This window comes from Humulus lupulus, chromosome 9 (genome assembly GCF_963169125.1).
Source record: "Humulus lupulus chromosome 9, drHumLupu1.1, whole genome shotgun sequence".
Lineage (NCBI taxonomy): Eukaryota > Viridiplantae > Streptophyta > Magnoliopsida > Rosales > Cannabaceae > Humulus > Humulus lupulus.
Window position 1 is genome coordinate 120,846,414 of NC_084801.1, and position 20,258 is coordinate 120,866,671.

Sequence of the window (20,258 nt, forward strand, 5' to 3'; positions counted from 1 at the left end):
TTTGTTTTTAGCTCGGTATATTATTCCGAAGTTCTCAAGAACTTGCAGGATGTTTGCTATACAATGAATATTGTTATAAAAAAAAATTGGGGTCAAGATACCCCACGTGTTGTACCAATAGGATGAAACTCTCTGCAGTAGAATCTCCTAATTTTTTTATAAAAGAATATTTTTTAATTAGTGTGGTTATATTTTCTAGTTGTACCTAAAATCTAATTTGACTGGCACATGTTTATATTACACTCAAACTCTGACTTTGATGCAAATCTCAAAGCCTATAATTATTGCGCAAATAATGATATGTAGTGCACAATTGAATGATACAAAATTATAGGAGGAAAATAAAAAAAAAATGAAGAATTATAATATTCCTTAAAAATAGCTTAAACTTAATACAATAAATTCTTGTTGCATAAGATAAGACACAGAAAACAAGAAATTAGTGTCGATAAAGACGTGTACAGAGATAGTAAGTCCATCAACGATAGATACAAGGGATGATTCGATGCGAGGATCAGTGGCTATGAAATGAAGGTATTGAAATCTCGTGTTTCATTTGTTACTTTGATTAGCATATCACGACGAGGATGATCATCAAGATTTTGGTGCAATTCCTCTAATGTTTGTGCCACTGTTCCACACCATAAGCTATTGTCATATGCGATGACTCCACCAATTGTAACCAACTTTAGAAGCTTAATGAAATCCTCCTTGGCAGCATCCACAAATGCAAATTCAAACCTACCAATTTCTTTCTCCTGCATTAATTTACTCATCCCAGTTTTCATTATTTATCCATATATAAGGAGTGTCATTAAAATAGTTTTTTTTAATATATATATATATATATATAATAATTTTATGCAAAATAACATATGCTATTTATTTAAGAAAAAAGATCTCGACATATGTTTCATCTTATTATGCATTCATGCACGTTGAATGTTATAGGAATTTTGCAATAAATTTATTGCCATAAACTATTTCACAATTTTTTTTAAAGATTAATTTGCAAAGGAATAAGGATGAGTGTACTTACATTGTTAATGAGATCATTAAGAACAGAGTAAGCATCAGAGTTAATGAAGTTAATTTTCTTATCAACCCCTGCTTTTTTAATAAACTCCAATCCAAATTCAAAGGCTTCTCTATTTGTATCAATGGTTATTATCTGCAAAAGCCACCATACCAATATTATATATACAGACATATTAGTACTCAAATTATGTTAATACATACTTAATATGGGTGGTTACATAAATTTTAAGAGTTAAATTTATATTCTTATCAATTTAGTAGTTTATCAATTTTTTTTAATAAGTTATGATAATTTAATATCTGAATTTAATGACAAAACATAGACTAATTGGTGAAAATATATTATTTTTTAATATCATTTTGCACAATAATATTTTACAAAATAGTTCTAATATAAAAGAAAATGTCGAATATGTGTAAATACTATTTTGCAAAAATAAATAAATAAAGAGACGGTTGGATTAAAAAAAAAACTACTTTACTAAATACCCTTTTAATATGTATTTTAATTTTTTGAAATATAACTATCACCAAAATGTAACCATACAAAACTTATACATATAACTTGGCAAAATAATTTTTTTTAAGTCATTTTGCACAATTATTTTCTTTGTGCTTGAAAAAGATGAGTTTGTTAGGACTTTAATACTAGATGAAAAACCAACATAGTTTTATAATTATTTATAAAATAGTTTTTTAGAAAGACAAAAAAAAAGTCATTTTACAAAAGAATTATTAAAAAAATTAATTTAGAATCTTTTCACTAATCATTGGTGTATATATATACTGGATACAATTGCAAGCTTAGTTTTATGTATAGAATTTGTTAATTATTTTTATTAAATTTGTATCATTCTCATATAAATTTTAAATAAATAAATAATATTATATATAAAAGAATGACATAAACATATTAAATAAATAATTAAAAAAATATATTATTTATGATTTTTTAAAATATATATAATATAATAACATTTTTAAACATAAAAGATAAATTTTTTTAATAAAAATTAAGATTATGTATTATATATTATTATTATAATGATATTTTATAATATTTAAATTTATATTAATATAAGTATTAAATATCTAATTTTGTATTAAATATAATTATCATATTAATATAATTAATAAAACATAATGATTATTATATATTATTATCACAATAATATTTTATAATATTTAAATTTATATTAATATAATTATTAAATATTTAGCCTTACATTATATATGTACGCCCTAAATATCCGCGCACTATTGGCGAGCTGGAAAATTGCCTAATTCGATCCGCCATGTGTAAATCGTCTACCCGGAGCTGTTGTTACGGGCTTCCATCTGTCCAGCCCGAGTTGATTAGAGAGTTAACTGCTACTCGGAGGCAGCGGGTCAGCAATATGAATGTCACGAGCTGGCGTTACGTTAAGCTCGTGATGCGGCAGAGATCTGACACTCGAGTCCTTGTAAAGTCAATCACGCAGTATAAACATGCATATATCAGACATCACGTGTCTATTCCATTCCTGAATTCTCGAACGCGCAGTATAAACGTGCGTGTTCAGACATCCCACGCCTGATTTGGGCCATGCAGCCCATTATCCCTCCTTACCTATTGATTAGACCACACTTCACTGTAAGGTTTTAGGAATTAATCATCAGTGTCACAGAGATGACGTGAAGGGTAAAGAGATCACGGGATGACCCCATTGCCAACCCAGGTATCCTCTTCCTATAAATACTAAGATCCCGGGCAGTGCAAGGGGTTGGCATATTTTTGTAAAGAAATACTCTGTAAGAAATAGCCAAGAGATATCAATAATATCGACTAGTGGACTAGTGCGATTTTAACCTTCGAACTACCTAAAAAGAAATGAGTGATCACCTTCCCATGATATTAATTTCTCAAGTCTATAATTTAGCTATTTTCATATTATGGTTCACCAATTAGCACTAATCCATCCTACTTATTCGTATAATTACCTGTTGGTGAAGAACCGCGTCAATAATATATTATTATAGTAATTATATTTTATAACATTTCCAATTAAATTTACATTATAATATTTGAAAATATATTAATATAATTAATAAATATTTATTTTTAATTAGTTTTAAATGTATATTTTATTAAATATTTAGAATATTCTGTAAAAATTAACAAAACAAACCGTTAAAACCAAAAATTTATGTTATCTACACACATTTTATATAGAAAAAACATAATAATAAAATTATTTAATTTACATGTCCATTAGCAGGTATAGCAAGAGCAGTGGAAAGAAGAGAATAGGTAGTAAAGACGCCAACTTCAATAGTCTTTTTTGCATTCATCACTTTTAATAACATTGACAAAAGTTGTCCATCTACTGCCACACTCATCACACTACAATTCGATAACACCATTTTCATAATTTAAATATATAATTCAGTTTTTTTTTTCATTCTATATATAATTTGGTTATAATTACTTAACACATATATTTTTTTTTTAAAAATACCTGCTTTGATTATAGTTCGTGACTGTGGCTTCTCTCAGCTTCTTCAATTGCTCATGTTCTCTTGGATAAGAGTTTGTTTGAAAGATGTACTGATCAATATAAAAAAAATATTAATAATTAACAGATGCATATATATATAAATACTAGATACTGATGACGTTGTTTTTCGTCAAACTTAAATTGCAGAACAATTAAACAATATAAATTACGGTGCGAGCGAATAGTAAAGGGGAACAAGAAGGTTTTTACATGGTTCAGTAGTTAAAGCTGCCTAGTCCACGAGTCTATGTTATTAAGACTTAGAGTTTTCTGGAAATTCTTCAAGGATGAATTACCCAGAACTTTCTCTCAAGATCTCAGATTATCGATCCCCTACAAATGGTCATTCCTTCTCTATTTATAGGGAAGGTTACAGAGTCCGTTCCCACATATTTCGGGAAGATATTTTGTATATCAATTTAAAATAATGACATTAAATGCTATATCTTCTATATACAAGGAAACGTCCCCTGAAGACCCGGGAATGAATAACAAACTAAATAATATCCCCTTAATGTTGGGGTTTTACAACAATAAATATGTTCACACATACACAACGAGCTATCTTAGGTGACTCATTGAATCTTTGAGGCCAGCGACCAGCATCGCGACTGTCAAGACTTATGGACTTGTTATGAACTTGCCATCTTACTCCAAGACCTGCTTGGAGCAGATAAATACTATCGAGGCTATCACACTCGAGCTTGCACTTCTTAAGCTCGGGTTGCTCAATCCGAAGGCACTCGATAACAGATGTATCCTGATGTCATGCCATATTACTTCGGAGGTTTTACAACTGGACCATGCAATGTGTTTCATATATTTCGAGCTTATACTTGATGAATCCAGTTTTTCGAGGTCATAATCTCTGGTCTCGAAATCTGGGTGTAACAGTTTGCCCCCTCAAAAGTATTAGTTCGAATCCTATGAGAAGGATACTTTTGAACTACTCCCATTGGGAACCATACCATCAAATACACTCGAGTGTGGACATGCATCAGTTGGGTATTAGCCAATCAAAGTACTTGAGTGCCTTGAAACTCTGCCCACGTTCATTCGCCTGCCAACTTTATGGTACTATCATTTCATTTGTCCCTGGCCGTCAGATCTGATACGGAATCTAGCCAATGGCCCAGATTAGTTCGACTTTTAACATTCCTAGGGGTCTATAAATATATCCCCATTCGTCTTCCCCATACGTTCAAATTCTCAGAGAGAAAAAACCAGAAACTTTTTTTCCCAATTCTTGCATGTTCTCCAAGCCGAGAAGACAAAGCAACGTTGGCCTCTTCGATTCTATGAGATCGTATTTGCAGCCGCTTATTCAGTCATCAATTTCTCTGATTCCGCCGATCACATTGTGTAAGTTATCTGTTCATGGCTTCGTATGTCCGTATATATGCATTGTTTTCATGCGCGCTTGTATTGTTGCACTGTTGGTCCACTCGTTAGTTTAACGTACTAGAATGTTTTTGCTGAAAAATATTAGACTTAAGTTCTAACATCATGGGTTCTAAACCCAGATCATGCATAAAAGACCCAAATATGGTTCTTCTACTGAGTTTTTGAACTTCAGATGACATATCTTGTACACCAATATATTGGGTACAAAATTAGGGCTTCATAAATTGCACGTTTCCCAAAAATATCACTTTTTGAGTAACCACCACCTTTTTTTCCTGATATATCGGGATCTCCAATGACAAGTCCACCTTCCTTTCCTTCGGTGGAATGGATGCCCTGAGACTGGCCTCGTCCTTTGGATCGAGTTTGCCTTGCAGCCTCGATCATTCGAGCTTAGGCCTTCTAGTTTTTTCTTTATTTCCTGTTCGCTTGGCCCTCACCCTTTTGCTTTCTTGTTAGATGTCGCAGAACTCGGGAAAGTGGTGGGGGTCAAAGCTTGCGATTCCTTATTCACCAGTAATTCCGAGCTGGAGCCTCCTTTCATTCGGAACCAGCACTTGATCCGGGAGCACGAACTGAGATGTGAACAAGAGGACATTCAAGATCACTTTCGACGTCAGATAGACGAAGTCGAAGAAAGAAAAAGGAAAAAACTAAGAGTCGCCCTCTATCCAGATCCAGACCCCGAGTCTAGACCGACCCCCCTTGACCCTATGCTTAGAGTGACAGTCACTTTCAAGCCAGGTGATCTCCAATTCTCACTGATGGGGGAACCTTCTACCTCGCAGCCAACCTCTGTACCTACCCTAAGAAGGGAATTTTTCAAGGCCGAGCACTATTGGAGCTCGATCTCATCATTAGGGAAGATCTCTGACATCCTGGCCCTTCACAACATTGGACTGTCGGGCTCACTGAGGTGCCGAGCTCCGGCCTCCCACAAGCGAAGTTGCCGCGCTTTGGGAGATGGGAATCCTGACAGCAAGTTGAGGTATGCAGCTTGGAGCCAGGAGCACATGAAGGCGGGGGTTGTACTGCCTTTGAAGTCCTTTTTTAAAGGCTTCTTGGATTTCGTTGGGCTGGCTCCATTCCAGCTCAACACCAATTCTTACAGGGTTCTGTCCGCCTTGAGGTCGCTTTACCACGAGCTGAAGTGGGAAGGACCTTCACCTGAAGAGATCTTATATCTCTTTTGTCTGAAAAGCAATCCCTCCCGGGCTCGGGGAAGAGACGACTTCTATTACCTCTTGAGCCATCCCAAGGAGAAGAAGATCTTCGAAGATCTCCCCAACCATCCTCCCGACTTTAAGAAGGCGTTCTTCTGGACAGATGGCCTAGCTCCATCCCGATACTATTCGTTCAGGCAAATTTGTAAGTATCTAAAAATTCTTTCTTTTTTGTGCTCGAGTTTTTGTTTAAGCTCGCGCTTAGCTATAGTGTGTTTATTCTTCTAGCCAACTTCTGCCGTCCTACTCCCACCAAGGAAATGAAAGAGCACAAGGACACTCTGCTCCAACTCCCCTATGGCAGGAGGTCCCTCTCCTATCTCCTGCACGAAGACAAACTCTGAGCCTGTGGTCTCTTGGAGAAGGATCAGTCCACATTTGACTGGTCCAATAAAAAGTATGCCTAGTGGGAGCTTGTACCTCTCCCAACCGGAAACCTCCCCCTGAGGCGAAATACAAAGCCTCCATCTCTAGCTCAGCGTCGTGGGAGCCCGCAATCGGGGAACGAGGCCAATGATGAAGCCTCGAGCTCGAGCTCGAGTGACAGAGGTACAGTCATCCTTAGCTCGGATTTGTGGTCTCCCTTACTACTAAAGCATAAACCCAATAGATTAATATTATGCAAGAATGATAGGGACCATTTCTATGTATGGACTTGGGTAGATGAGAGGGTACATAGGTTCGATAGTTGGCTCGGGAAGTATGATACCATGTATAGTTTGAACGAAGTATGGGATGGAATAGCCGTTCAATACTAGATGAATGACTATGGAGACCTTTCGAGGTTGACTTCCACTTATAGGGAAGGTACTCCCCCTGCCTCTTCTGAAGATGGGGGAATTACATGGTCGCCGAGCACGAGCTCGAGGGAGAGTTCCAGTTAGGTTTCTATCCGCTTGTCTTTTCATTCTTTGCCTATCTTCATCATGCTAATTTTTTTTTTTTTTGGTTTTGGGATATCTCATAATGCGATGTGAATGTGCAGGTGACATGGATTCCGACCTCGACAACGTACTTGCTAGCGGCGGAGCCCAAAGGAGTAAGCGCCCGAGGGGGTCGTAGAGGTCAGACCGACCTGCTAAGGTCCTTAAGAGGACCTAGAAGACACCTCCTCCACCAGCTCCAGTTGCTCCGAGCCCATCTGTGAATCCAACTCCTCAGGTCGAGGCGTCCTCTAAGACCTTGCCTCCCGCTCCTCCTTCGATCCAGGTCGAATCCACACTTGACCCACTCCAAAAAAACCCTCAGCCTCCAAAACACATCGGCTTTCAATTTCTACTCACGTCGATGAGTATGTAATCGATAACGCAGCCAGACCCCATGGGGCTACGCTTGGCTCAGATTCTGTCTCGGGTGGGCCAGAGTTTTGGCAGCTTCGACGCTCCTCATTGGCAGTTATTGAATAATGCTCGAGATTGCAACACTCTTTATTAGAAGAGCATCGAGCTCACTGCTGCGGTAATCTTTCTCATCTCGCTATTAGCTGTTTTTATACTTAGTTCATATTCTAATTTGATTTCTTTGTATGTTAGACTCTTGCTGTCTCGGCTCAACTTAACTATAAGTTGAAAAATGAGGTCCACTCGAGCATGTCTTATGCTCAGGAGTCGAAGGATCTCCAACTCAAGCTCAGTGAAGAGCTTAGGGCCACAAAGGCAAAGAAGGAGGCCGAAGCTGAACATCTAAAGGCCAAGACAGCCGAGCTCGAGGAGCTGAATGCCAGCTCGCGGAGCTTGAGAAAGTGAATGCCCAGGTTGCGGAGCTTGAGAAGATCAATGCCAAGCTTGAGGAAGAGAAGGCCGCCACTTTCGAGATCATGGAGGGCGAAAAAGCTCGTCTCTTTGTAGAGTTTAAGGAGAAGAAGGATTGGGCGGTCGACCTGGCCATGTATAGAATCTGGGCCAATAATGTCGACCTCGACACCAGCTTCTTAGGCTCTTTTGAGGCAGAACTCGTGGCTAAATGGAAAGCTCGGCTTGATGAGGAGGAGGCTGCTCGGGATGAGGCAGAGAGAGACAAGGAGGATGCTGAGAAGGCCAAGGAAGATGCTGAGAAGGCCAAGGAATATGCTCCTTCTTCCTAGATCTTGCTTCGGGACTGCGTCCCTCTGAATACCTTGTAATAGTTTTTGTGTTTGGTTTTTTGCTTTTTATGCCCCTGGGGCTAAGACAATGTTACAGCTCGTGAAAGAGCTGCCTTCTTATGAGCTATTTTCGAGCTCATACTAATGATATTTGTGATACCATTTTTGACTTTGCTTTATTATACTTTCTTTTACATTTCTTATGTCGAAATATTTTACGCATTTTATATTAAAGTGTCTTATATGTCTGTTTATTCATACAAACATATGGTGGATTTAAACTCGAGGTTCAATGCATTCATGCACAATTTGCTCGAAATATCCGCATCCGATCTCGTTATTTTGTCAAGGTCGGAGATTACTTTTACCATGCACCCGAAGGTACTTATATGGCGCGTAACGCTAGTGATTTAGTTATATCTTACTTTTTTTAGTTGCTTTTCCTCGCCCTCAGGTAGCTCGCTGAGGTTATGAGGTCGAAACTGTCGTTTTGCAAGATACTCCAGCCTCGATCTCGACTTAATGCAAAGTGGGTTTATGTTCCAACTTACTGTCGATTAGTTTTAGCTGGTTTGTTCCAAACCTATTAAGGTCGTGTTTGGTTTGTAGTCCATACACTTATGTTTTTTTATCTGGTTTGCATATTTGGTTACATCCAAACACTTTTACCTTTTGATAATTTCGTTATGTCCAGACTTACTTAGCTCGCGTGTTTGGTTATATCCAAACACTTATATGTTTTTAATAGTTTGGTTATGTCCAAACTATCTTAGCTCGCGTATTTGGTTATGTCCAAACACTTGTATGTTTTTGATAGTTTGGTTATGTCCAAACACTTATATGGTTTTCGTATATGCTATTTCATTTTTTCAAGCTGATGGTTTATGTGCCACTAATGCCCCCTTAATATCCTATGAGTGTGACCATAGGTTATTTAATTAAGAGAGATTGCAAAAAATACAGCATATTAAAATGAAATCAAACTTTATTCGAATAATTTGTTAACCGGAATATAGTAAAGTTTAGCAGGCATGGTTACAGGTGACATCATTCCTACACTATTGATAGTAAGGTCGTAGATGTTCGCCATTCCATGCTCGTGGTACCAAACTCCCATCCAATCTTGCCAACTTGTATACGCTGGGTCGGATAACTGATTTGATCTGATAAGGTCCTTCCTAATTAGGCCCGAGCACGCTAGTAGCTGGATCCCGTGTCGCCAAGAATATACGCCTCAGGACCAAATCCCCCACACCAAATTTTCTATCTCTAAACCTTTTATTGAAATACTGGGTAGCTCGCTGTTGGTATGCATCATTTTTTAGATGAGCTTCGTTCCTTCTTTCTTCAATCAGGTTCAGACTTACTTCGAGCTGGGATTGGTTCGAAGCTTGGTCATAAGCGAGGGCACGAATTGTGGGAATTTCGACCTCGACTGGCAACATAGCCTCGCAACCATATTCCAGAGAAAAGGGGGTATGTCCTGTTGAAGTACGGGCCGTGGTTCGATATGCCCACAGAACTTAGGGCAACTCTTCGGGCCATTTCCCTTTAGCTTCTTCCAACTTTTTCTTCAGTGAACTCTTTAGGGTTTTATTCACAGCTTCGACCTGGCCATTCACCTGGGGATGGGCCACAGAGGAGAAGATCTTTATTATCCCATTTTTTTTCTTCACAAAAGTTGGTAAACAGGTCGCTGTCGAATTGAGTACCGTTATCGGACACAATCTTCCTTGGCACCCCATATCAGCATATGATGTTCTTTACCACGAAGTCCAAGACTTTCTTCGAGGTGATTGTTGCCAAAGGTTCGGCTTCGGTCCACTTCGTGAAGTAATCTACGGCGACTACTGCGTATTTCACTTCGCCTTTATCAGTTGGCAATGAGCCTATGAGGTCGATTCCCCAGACCGCAAATGGCCACGGGGAGGTCATCGTAGTTAGTTCGGAGGGTGGAGCTCGAGGGATTGTTGTGAACCTTTGGCACTTGTCACATCTCTTGATGTAATCGAACGAATCTGTCTTGATGGTAGGCCAAAAGTACCCCTGGCGTTTGATTTTCTTGGACAGGCTATGCCCCCCAGTGTGGTCTCCACAGAATCCTTCATAAATTTCTTCTATGATTTTCTTAGCCTCGGGTGGAGTCACACATCGGAGTAATGGCATGAAGTATCCTCTTCTATATAGCCTTCCATCTATAATGGTGTACCTGGGGATCTGATACATTAGTTTTCGAGCCTTGGTCTGTTCTTCTGGGAGAATGTTGGCCACAAGGTATTCAACTATCGGGGTCATCTAGGTTGGCTCAGAATTTATCATGCAAACATCTTCCTGCTCGAGCTCGGTTATACTGGGTGTTGTTAGATGTTTGATCGGCACGACATTCAACTTGTCGACCTCGGTGGATGTAGCGAGCCTGTCTAGAGCATCTGCGTTCGAGTTTTGTTCTCGGGGGACCTGTTCTATCGCGTAGAACTCGAAATGCTCGAGTGCTGCTTTTGCCTTTTCTAAATACACAGCCATTCTCCTCCCATGAGCCTGATACTCCCCTAAAATTTGATTAACCACCAACTGGGAGTCACTGTAGCAATGTATCGCTTTGGCCTTGAGTTCCTTGGTTATATGAAGTCCTGCCAGTAGAGCTTCGTATTCAGCTTCATTATTCGACACTTCGAAGTCAAATCTCAAAGCAGAGTGAAATTGACTTCCTGCTGGGGTGATTAGAATTACACCACCCCCGATCCATTTTCATTGGAAGACCCGTCAACATAAAGTTTCCACAGCTCGCGGGCTGGGGTTATAACTTCATCGTTAGTCACTCCAGTGCATTCCACTATGAAGTCTACAAGGGCCTGTCCTCAGATGATAAGTGATCTCGAATTGTCTAAGTTCAACGACCCATTTTAGTAGTCGACCTGAGGCTTCTAGCTTGGATAAGACTTGTCTTAGTGGTTGATCGGTCAACACATGGATGGGATGTGCCTGGAAGTAAGGTCGGAGCTTTCGAGATGAGTGGATTAGGTTGAGAGCCAACTTCTCCATCAAGGGGTATCTCGATTCTACCCCCAACAACCTTTTGCTGACATAGTACATAGGCCTTTGCACTTTCTGTTCTTCTTAGATGAGTACGATGCTGATGGCGTGCTTGGTCGTAGCAAGGTACAGGTACAGAACTTTTCCCGTGATGGATTTAGACAAGATAGGGGGTTCTGCAAGGTGCTTATTGAGCTCCTGAAAAGCTAACTCGCATTCTTCTATCCACTCAAACTTCTCCCCCCCCCCCCCCCCCCCCCCTTGAGAAGGTTGAAAAATGGAAGACAACGGTCTGTAGATTTCAAGTTAAACCTACCCAGTGCCGCCATCCTTCCAGTCAAACTTTGGACATCCTTATGCTTTCAAGGCGAGGGCATATCAATCAGAGCCTGGATCTTGTCCGAATTTGCTTCTATTCCCCGGGCATTTACAATGAAGCCTAGGAATTTTCCCGAAGATACTCCGAAAGAGCACTTCTGAGGGTTGAGCTTCATGTTATACCTCCATAACATGGCAAAGCATTCTTCGAGGTCGTCCACATGGTTATTTTTATGTTGAGATTTAACTAACATATCGTCAACATAAACTTCCATGTTATTACCTATTTGTTCGGAGAACATCATGTTTACGAGTCGCTAGTAAGTGGCTCCTACATTCTTGAGTTCGTACCACATGACATTGTAGCAAGACAGCCCTTTGTCCATCACGAAACTCGTATGCTCTTGGTCAGGGGCATGCATGGAAATCTAGTTATATCCAGAATAGGCGTCCATGAATGACATAAGCCCATGTCCCACCGTGGCATCTATGAGTTGGTTGATCTGCGGTAAGGGGAAGCAGTCCTTAGGACAGGCCTTATTGAGGTCTGAGTAATCGATGCAGGTCCACCATGTCCTGTCAGGCTTCGGAACTAGCACCAGGTTGGCTACCCAATCGGGATAGAAAGCATCCCGGATTAATCGGTTTGCTTTCAACCTATCGACTTCCTCTTTTAGGGCCTTCTTCCTGTCGTCATCCAGTAGTCTTCGCTTTTGCTGCTTCAGGGGGAATCTTTTGTCAATATTCAAAGTGTGGCTCACTACATTTGGACTTATCCCTTCCATGTCTGAATGCGACCATGCGAAAATATCCTGATTCTTTTTCGAAAAGAAAATTAATTGTTATTTCGTCTCTTCGGGAAGGTTTTTCCCTACCTTTACTGTCTTCGGGGGGTCTGCTTCCTCGAGTCTGACCTCTTAGAGCTCTTCTAATGGTTCGAGGTCAGCTCTTTCCTTTATTCTTGGATCGATTTCTTCGTCTACTTGGAAGACCGTCCCATCCTTATTCTGAATTATGACGAGCGTTTGTGCACTGGTCTGCTTCTTTCCTCTAATGGAAGTGCTATAGCATTCCCTCCCTGCTAGCTGGTCTCCCTTCAGTGTTTCGATGCCACTAGAAGTCGGGAACTTGATGGTCAAATGCCTCACAGACAAAAGTGCCCCTAGCCCTACTAGGGCGGGTCTCTCGAGGAGCACGTTGTAGGCTGGTCCTGTAAGCGAAGTTGGAAACAACATGCATTTGAGCTCGTAGCCCACATTACTTGCTCTCATAATAATGTTAAATGTACGTAAGTGACTGTACGGGTCTGACTTCCCCTTAAATGGTGGGACATGAGGAATCCAAAACCCTTGAGGAAACGGAGTGCTGGAAATATGGGGGGCAAAGGGTTCGATTTCCTCGTCAGACTCTTCGTCCCGATCCCGACCTCATTCATTCTGTAAGAGCCTGAATGCTTTTTCCAGTTGATCAATCCTCTCCTGGAATGGATCCACAGGGGGTCTAACCTGAAATTGGTTATCATTGATCACAATTCCAGGTTCGCTCCTTCGCATGGGATCCTTGCATCCATTTAGGCGATCCCTCAGGTCTGGGTTCGAGGGGTTACCATTACCCCGATTTTGATTCAGGTGTTCCCGTAAGTCAGGGTGGTCCCTTTGATTCTCAGTATTTCTGCGTCCTCGGTCATACATACTGACTGATCTTGTGTCTTCTGAGCCTTCGCTGGCAAGGCTCGCCGCATAATTGTTTCGAGATGGGTTTCTTTTAGGTTGTCTCTTCTCTATAGTGTGAGACCGAGACATTTGGCTTCTTGTAGGCTGGGCGCCTCTACGTTCTCTAGCAGTTCCTCCATTCCCATGTTTCCGTCCAGCCCACCTTTCCCTATCACCTTGAGTCGGTTGTGTGTTTCTCCGAGGCGATGAGGGATATCTTATCAGCGAAGGTGGGTACCGTATGGGTTATGGTGGTTGCCACCCATTTCGGGGCCTGGAAGGTCCCGATTTTTCCTGTTCTGGTTCGGGAAATTTCTGCGCGTTACTAGGATTCTAGGTCCGAGCCGTTGCGGGGGCTCGGTTATCCTCAGTTTCGGCTAGTAACTCAACAGTTGAGTTGACAGGAGCTCCGGCCCGGGTGTTTCTCCGGGGCCTCAAGGGAGCAGGCTACTCTGCCGGCAGTGGAGGTTGCTCCGTTCTTCGTGTGGCAGCATTTTTGTGAGGTCGCCCACGGGGCCTGTGGGGAGGAACATGAACATCTCGCGGAGGTGGAGCTTGGGCCTCAAGCGGAGGTAGGGGCTGAGCCGCCTGCGCCTCAGCAGCCAATCTGGCAAGCTCCTCGTTACGTTTTCTGGCCTCCGCCAACTGCTTTCGCAATTGACGGTTTTCAAGCTCCACAATAGGGACATATCAATCAGGGTTATAGTACATGTCCTCGTCGTCCCTGGGGTCCGGTGGTGCAGGTGGTCCTCGTGAGTCAGAGGATCCACTTCTCTCATCTGGGTTCGGAGTCATCATCGACTGTTTCCCAGGGCACTGCAGATAGCTAACTTCTTCTTCAAGAATATTAGGATCATCCGCGGCCATAGTTAGTTAAGGGAGGCTTCTTCGATTGACCAGACTTAGATTAGTATTGCTTAATGCTCTCAATGAAAGCACCAAACTGTTGATGCCGTTTTTCGTCAACTTAAATCGCAGAGTAATTAAACAATATAAACTACGGTGCGAACGAATAGTAAAGGAGAACAAGAAGGTTTTTACGTGGTTCAGTAGTTAAATCTGCCTAGTCCACGAGTCTATGTTATTAAGACTTAGAGTTTTCTGGAAATTCTTCAAGGATGAATTACCCAGAGCTTTCTCTCAAGATCTCAGATTATCGATCCCCTACAAATGGTCATTCCTTCTCTATTTATAGGGAAGGTTACAGAGTCTGTTCCCACATATTTCGGGAAGATATTCTTTATATCAATTTAAAATAATGACATTAAATGTTATATCTTATATATACAAGGAAACGTCCCCTGAAGACCCGGGAATGAATAACAAACTAAATAATATCCCCTTAATGTTGGGATTTTACAACAATAAATATGTTCACATATACACAACGGGCAATCTTAGGTGACTCGTTGAATCTTCGAGGCCAGCGACCAGCATCGCGACTGTCAAGACTTACGAACTTGCTATGAACTTGCCATCTTACTCCAAGACCTGCTCGGAGCAGATAAATACTATCGAGGCTATCACACTCGAGCTTGCACTTCTTAAGCTCGGCTGCTCAATCCGAAGGCACTCGATAACGGATGTATCCTGATGTCATGCCATTTCGAGCCTAGAAAGAATCCCGAGGTTACGTCTTCGAGATTGCCATATTACTTCGGAGGTTTTACAACTGGACCATGCAATGTGTTTCATATATTTCGAGCTTATACTTGATGAATCCAGTTTTTCGAGGTCATAATCTCTGGTCTCGAAATCTGGGTGTAACAGATACAAACAACGTGTAGTATACACGTTTGCTTAGTTTTATTTATATAATTTATTAATTATTTTTATTAAATTTATATTAATGTCATATAAATTTCAAATAAATATCTCATTTTAATTAAATAATTTATTTATTTTTATTTAAGTTTATGTTTGTTTTAGTTTTTGAATTTGGGAGTGACAACAAGAGATTATATATTACATGTTTAATGTAATATTAAATATTATACTTGAATTTTAAATTTAAGTTTCTTGCTAGTTTTTTTAAAAAAAAAAAGTAATTTGTTGCTAATTCACAGTATATTATATTATATGTTTAATATGATTATTCTAATAAGTGAGTTTAAGTTTAATTAAATTTTATTTAAGTTATAAAATGTAAGATTTTATTATTTTTAAATAATTATCATGGTAAAATATCTCAAAAAAATTATATTTTAATTTATTTAATTATTTATTATTTTAAAATAATTATCATTGTAAAATATTTCAAAAATATCATATTTTAATTTGTTTATTATTTCTTATTTTTAAATAATTATCATTATAAAATATCTAAAAAAATATCCTATTTTAATTTTTAAATTTTATTTTATTTAAATTTAAGTGTTTACAAACAACCGTTAAATATAAGAATATTCTGTTAAATATAAGAATATTCTGTTAAAGTTAACATTAAAAAAATAAAAAACTGTTAAAACCAAGAATTTCCGTTATCTACATACTTATTATATAGAAGAGATATTTGGGTTTGTTATTTGTACAAAAAAAAAAAAGAAATTGATTACACCTAGAAGGGCTGGGGTTTTGAGGATGTTCTTCTCAAATGTACTTGCCATCTTTGAGGTCTGAGCAGGCTTTTATTAAAAGAGTTGTGAATATATATATAGAAGATAAAGATTATAAACATTTAAGATAAGAAAATAGTTAGAGATCCTATATAGGAGTAAACAACAGAAAAACATATAATTGATACCCGCTTCCCTCTCACAAAACATGTATTATTTTCTTGCTCAGGCCAGTTTGCATAAAACTCATACACCAAAGAGACATTTGGTTTAGGAATGCTCTCAGTATTTACCAATTACTGCCAACCTCTATCTTGAAGTATGACCCGAATAGGCTCATAGGTCGGGTCATCAAAAGGCAAATTCTGGTAGTCCATTCCTTGCTCTGGAAGTAAACTCCGCTTTCTTAATCACTCATGTCTATCTTGAGCTTCATTACTTACAAACCTCGGCCTATCAAAAGAAGCCGCCCCCTAGAAGACGACGCACCACGACTAGATCTCTTAGGTCCCATTACACTTCTTAACACTTAAATTCTAAAAAAAAGTTGGACAACACCTCCCCTAGTTTTTTTTTCACTTCCCCAAATCAACAATGTTGTAAATTCACAACACAGAACTGAACACAAACACAATGTAAACAAGTTAAATTTGATCAAACCAATTCAAGCAATAAACCAGAAATTAAAAGCGTAAAACTGAAACAATAAAGAACACAAGATTTTATACATGTTCGACCAAAACAAAGGGCCTACTTCCTGTTACTCCCTTGAGTTATTTTCTCCATTAATCAAGTCGATTACAATGCTGGAGTTCAGTTTAGTGCACCACCAAGAGCCTAGATGAAATCCCTCCCCAAAAACCCAACTCGAGTTTTTCTCCAAGAACACTGATCTTGGATTCAGATTTCCCCAACTCTCTTACACTCTTTTTTATCTCTGAACTCTCTCACTCACACTAATACAATATGAATTTTGTGTTACACAAATTACAAGAGATTACAAGGCTTAAATAGAAGTCTTACAGCTGAAAGAAAAGACTAAAGTAACCTTGGTGCACTAAACTAACTTAATCGAATACAAACCAACATAACAACTTTAACTGTCAAGTTGTTAAATATGTTTTCTGTGGATTACCATTCCCACAAATTCCACCTTAATCCATAGAAAATGTTTCTTGTAATATCAGGGGAGTGATCTAGCTACCTTTAGATAGAGGAAATGTTCAGTAGTTCCAAGCAATGTTGGAACTTACTGACTGAAAGAACTTTGGTACCTGCATTAGCAGGGTTCTCTTCACTTGGTACTTTTTGAAGCTCTACTTCTCCTTCCTCTATCTTATCTCTGATCCAAAACAATCTGACATCAATGTGTTTGGATCTCTCATGGTAAACCGGACTTGTACAGAGATTAATGGTTGATTGACTGTCTGAAAACACAGTTACCTTCCCTGTCATCATTTGAATCTCATTTAATATTCCTTTAATCCAGACTACCTCCTTGAAAGCTTCAGTGGTGGCCATGAATTCAGCTTCTGTTGTTGACAGTGCCACCACTTATTGGAGCTGAACTTTCCAACTAATGCAACAGCCATTGAGTTGGAAACAATAGTTGGTAATGGACTTTCTGGTATCTCTGTTTGATGCATAATCAGCATCAACATAGCCTTCAAGTTGTATCTTTGTTCCTGTCAAATCTCAATCCACGTCTGGTTGTAGCTTTTAAGTATCTCAGCAGCCACTTCACTCCTTTCCAGTGTTCTTCTCCAGGGTTGGACATGTATCTACTTAACTCACTCACTGCATAAGCAATGTTAGGCCTAGTGTTGATCATTGTGTACATCACACTTCTAATTGCCTCTGCATATGGTACATTTTCCAGTGATTTCTTCTCTTGATCAGTTTTAGGTGACTGATCAGAAGACAAAATAAAGTGACCTGGAAGAGGTTCATTTACCTCTTTTGAATCTGTCATCTGGAACTTCTTGTTCACTTTCTCCAGGTAGTTTTCCTGAGAAAACATGAGTCTCTTTTCTTTCCTGTTTCTGATAATGTCAATTCCCAAAATCTTCCTAGCAGCTCCACGATCTTTCATTTCAAATTCACTCTTTAGGACATTCTTCAATCGAGTTATTTGATGCACGTCTTTTCTCATTATGAGCATGTCATCCACATAGATGAGTAGAAAGGTTGCATAATTTGAATCTAGGTTTGAAAAATACAGACAAGTGTCATATTTTGACCTTTTATAGCCAACTTTTGTCACTACTGAGTTGAATTTCGTGTACCATTGTCTAGGGGACTGCTTTAGTCCATATAAATACCTCTTAAGAAGACATACTAGTTCACCTCTCTTTGATTCCACCTTGAATCCTTCAGGTTGAGTCATGTAGATAGTTTCTTCTAATTGACCATTCAAAAATGCTATTTTTACATCCATCTGTTCAATTTCCCAGTCTAATTGAGTAGCTAAAGCTAGCATCATTCTGATAGTTTTCATCTTTACTACTGGTGAAAATATCTCAGAGTAGTCTACTCCTTCAACTTGTGTGAACCTCTTTGCCACAAGTCTAGCTTTGAATTTCTTTGGCTCTTGCTCAGTAATTCCATCTTTGATTCTAAATACCCACTTGCAGCCTATGATTTTCTGTCTTTCAGGCTTAAGCACTAACTCCCAGATATTATTCTCCTTTAGTGAATTCAATTCCTCCATCATGGCTTGATTCCATTTATGATAATCTATGTTGTTGATTGCTTCAGAGTAGTTTCTTGGCTCTTTTTCTGTTGGTCCCTCAGCAATAGACAATGCATAGGCAATGATATCAGCTTCACTATATCTCACAGGTGCTCTAATATCTCTTCTGGTCATGTCTCTAGCAAGTTGGTAGTCACTTAGGTATTCTTCTTGTGCTTCAGTTTCAATCTCAGGTTCAAACTGGTCTTGTTCATCCAACTCAGTATGTGCTGGTTCCACCTCGATTTGAACTCCAATTTTGCTTGGTAATTTGCTACCTGAAACATCAAAAATAGTACCTTTCTCATTCCTTTTAAATGAAAAATCAAGTTAATTAAAAATTACATCTCTACTAACTATAACTTTGTTAGTTTCAGTAGACAATAATCTATAACCCTTGACATCAACTTGATATCCCATTAATATACATTTAACATATCTATTACTCAGTTTGTCTTCAACATTATGTGCATATGCTGCACAACCAAAGGTTCTGAGATGTATCAGTGGTGGAGGCTTCCCATTCCATAATTCTTCAAGTGTCTTGAGATTGATTGCTCTGCTCGGACTCCTGTTTATTAGATAACATGCAGTATATAAGGCTTCTCCCCAGTATTTCTTTGGTAAAACAAATTCAATCAAAAGACATCTAACCTTATTTAGAAGTGTTCTATTCATTCTCTCAGCAATACCATTTTTCTAAGGAGTATTAATCACAGTCCTATGTCTTTGCATACAATTTTTCACACACAATTCAGTAAATTAATCATTTATGAATTCAAGTCCATTATCTGTCCTAAGTGTTTTGATTTTAGAATCTATTTGAGTTTCAACATACACTTTCCAATTTTTAAATTTCTCCAAGTAGTCATTTTTATGTTTCAACAAAAATGCCCAAACTTTCCTACTAAAATCATCAACAATGGATAAAAAATACTGGTTACCTCCTGGAGTTTTAATCTTGCTTGCACCCCATAAATCAGCATGGACGTATTCCAATGCTTGCTTTGCTCTATAGCTACTATGAGAGAATTTGATCCTGTGTTGTTTTCCCTGTACACAAATCTCACAGAAAGGTAGATTAGCATGGTTATAAGTCAGCAATAAACCTTGTTTAGACAATTCCACTAAACCTTGTTCACTAATATGGCCCATTCTACCATGACATAGTTTAGAATCTAAATTACATTTGCTAACAGATGCTGCCTGTGTAGGAGGTATTGTAATGCCCCAAATTTTCTAATAAGGTTTAGGACCTTGATTAGGAGGCCGGGAGGGCCATAATTGATTTATTATGCTATTTAATGATAATATGCATGTTTAGGTGTATTAAATATGTATGTGAACCCATTTCTGATTAATTGGGTGATTTTCATATTTTGGCCATTTCGGGTATATTTGACATATATGTGATATGTGTGTGGTGCTTCAATATTATTTGATTATGCTAGGGTTACTCAGCACAAGACGATCCTAGGAGGTAAGCTAGAGGAATAGTCACAACGAGATTTATACTTGACTCGGAGTGAGTCAAGGGGTATTTAGCACATTACCGGGTTATTGGGTAATGGGAATAAATATTTGATGATAAATTGGGAGTTAATAAGATCAGGAGAAAATTCTG

At 38.8% G+C, this 20,258-nt stretch overlaps 1 protein-coding gene across 1 annotated transcript; it reads right to left on the bottom strand.

The window, feature by feature from the left end:
- Window positions 1–521: 521 nt before the first annotated feature.
- Window positions 522–16,088, bottom strand: LOC133801461 (flavonoid 3',5'-methyltransferase-like). Its single transcript, XM_062239675.1, has 5 exons — window positions 15,904–16,088; window positions 3,537–3,625; window positions 3,283–3,421; window positions 1,040–1,171; window positions 522–758 (listed from the first exon to the last, which is right to left on the bottom strand). Exons 1-5 carry the CDS (start codon window positions 15,952–15,954, stop codon window positions 522–524), a joined length of 648 nt encoding a protein of 215 aa, XP_062095659.1. The 5' UTR covers window positions 15,955–16,088.
- Window positions 16,089–20,258: the final 4,170 nt, after the last annotated feature.

Coding starts and splice junctions, on each gene's coding strand:
- LOC133801461 (XM_062239675.1), bottom strand. CDS start 15,954: ATGGCAAGTACATTTGAGAAGAACATCCTCAAAACCCCAGCCCTTCTA. Junction 3,626..15,903: donor AAACCCCAGCCCTTCTAGGT/GTAATCAATTTC, acceptor TATATTGATCAG/TACATCTTTCAAACAAACTC. Junction 759..1,039: donor TTAATGATCTCATTAACAAT/GTAAGTACACTC, acceptor AAATTAATGCAG/GAGAAAGAAATTGGTAGGTT.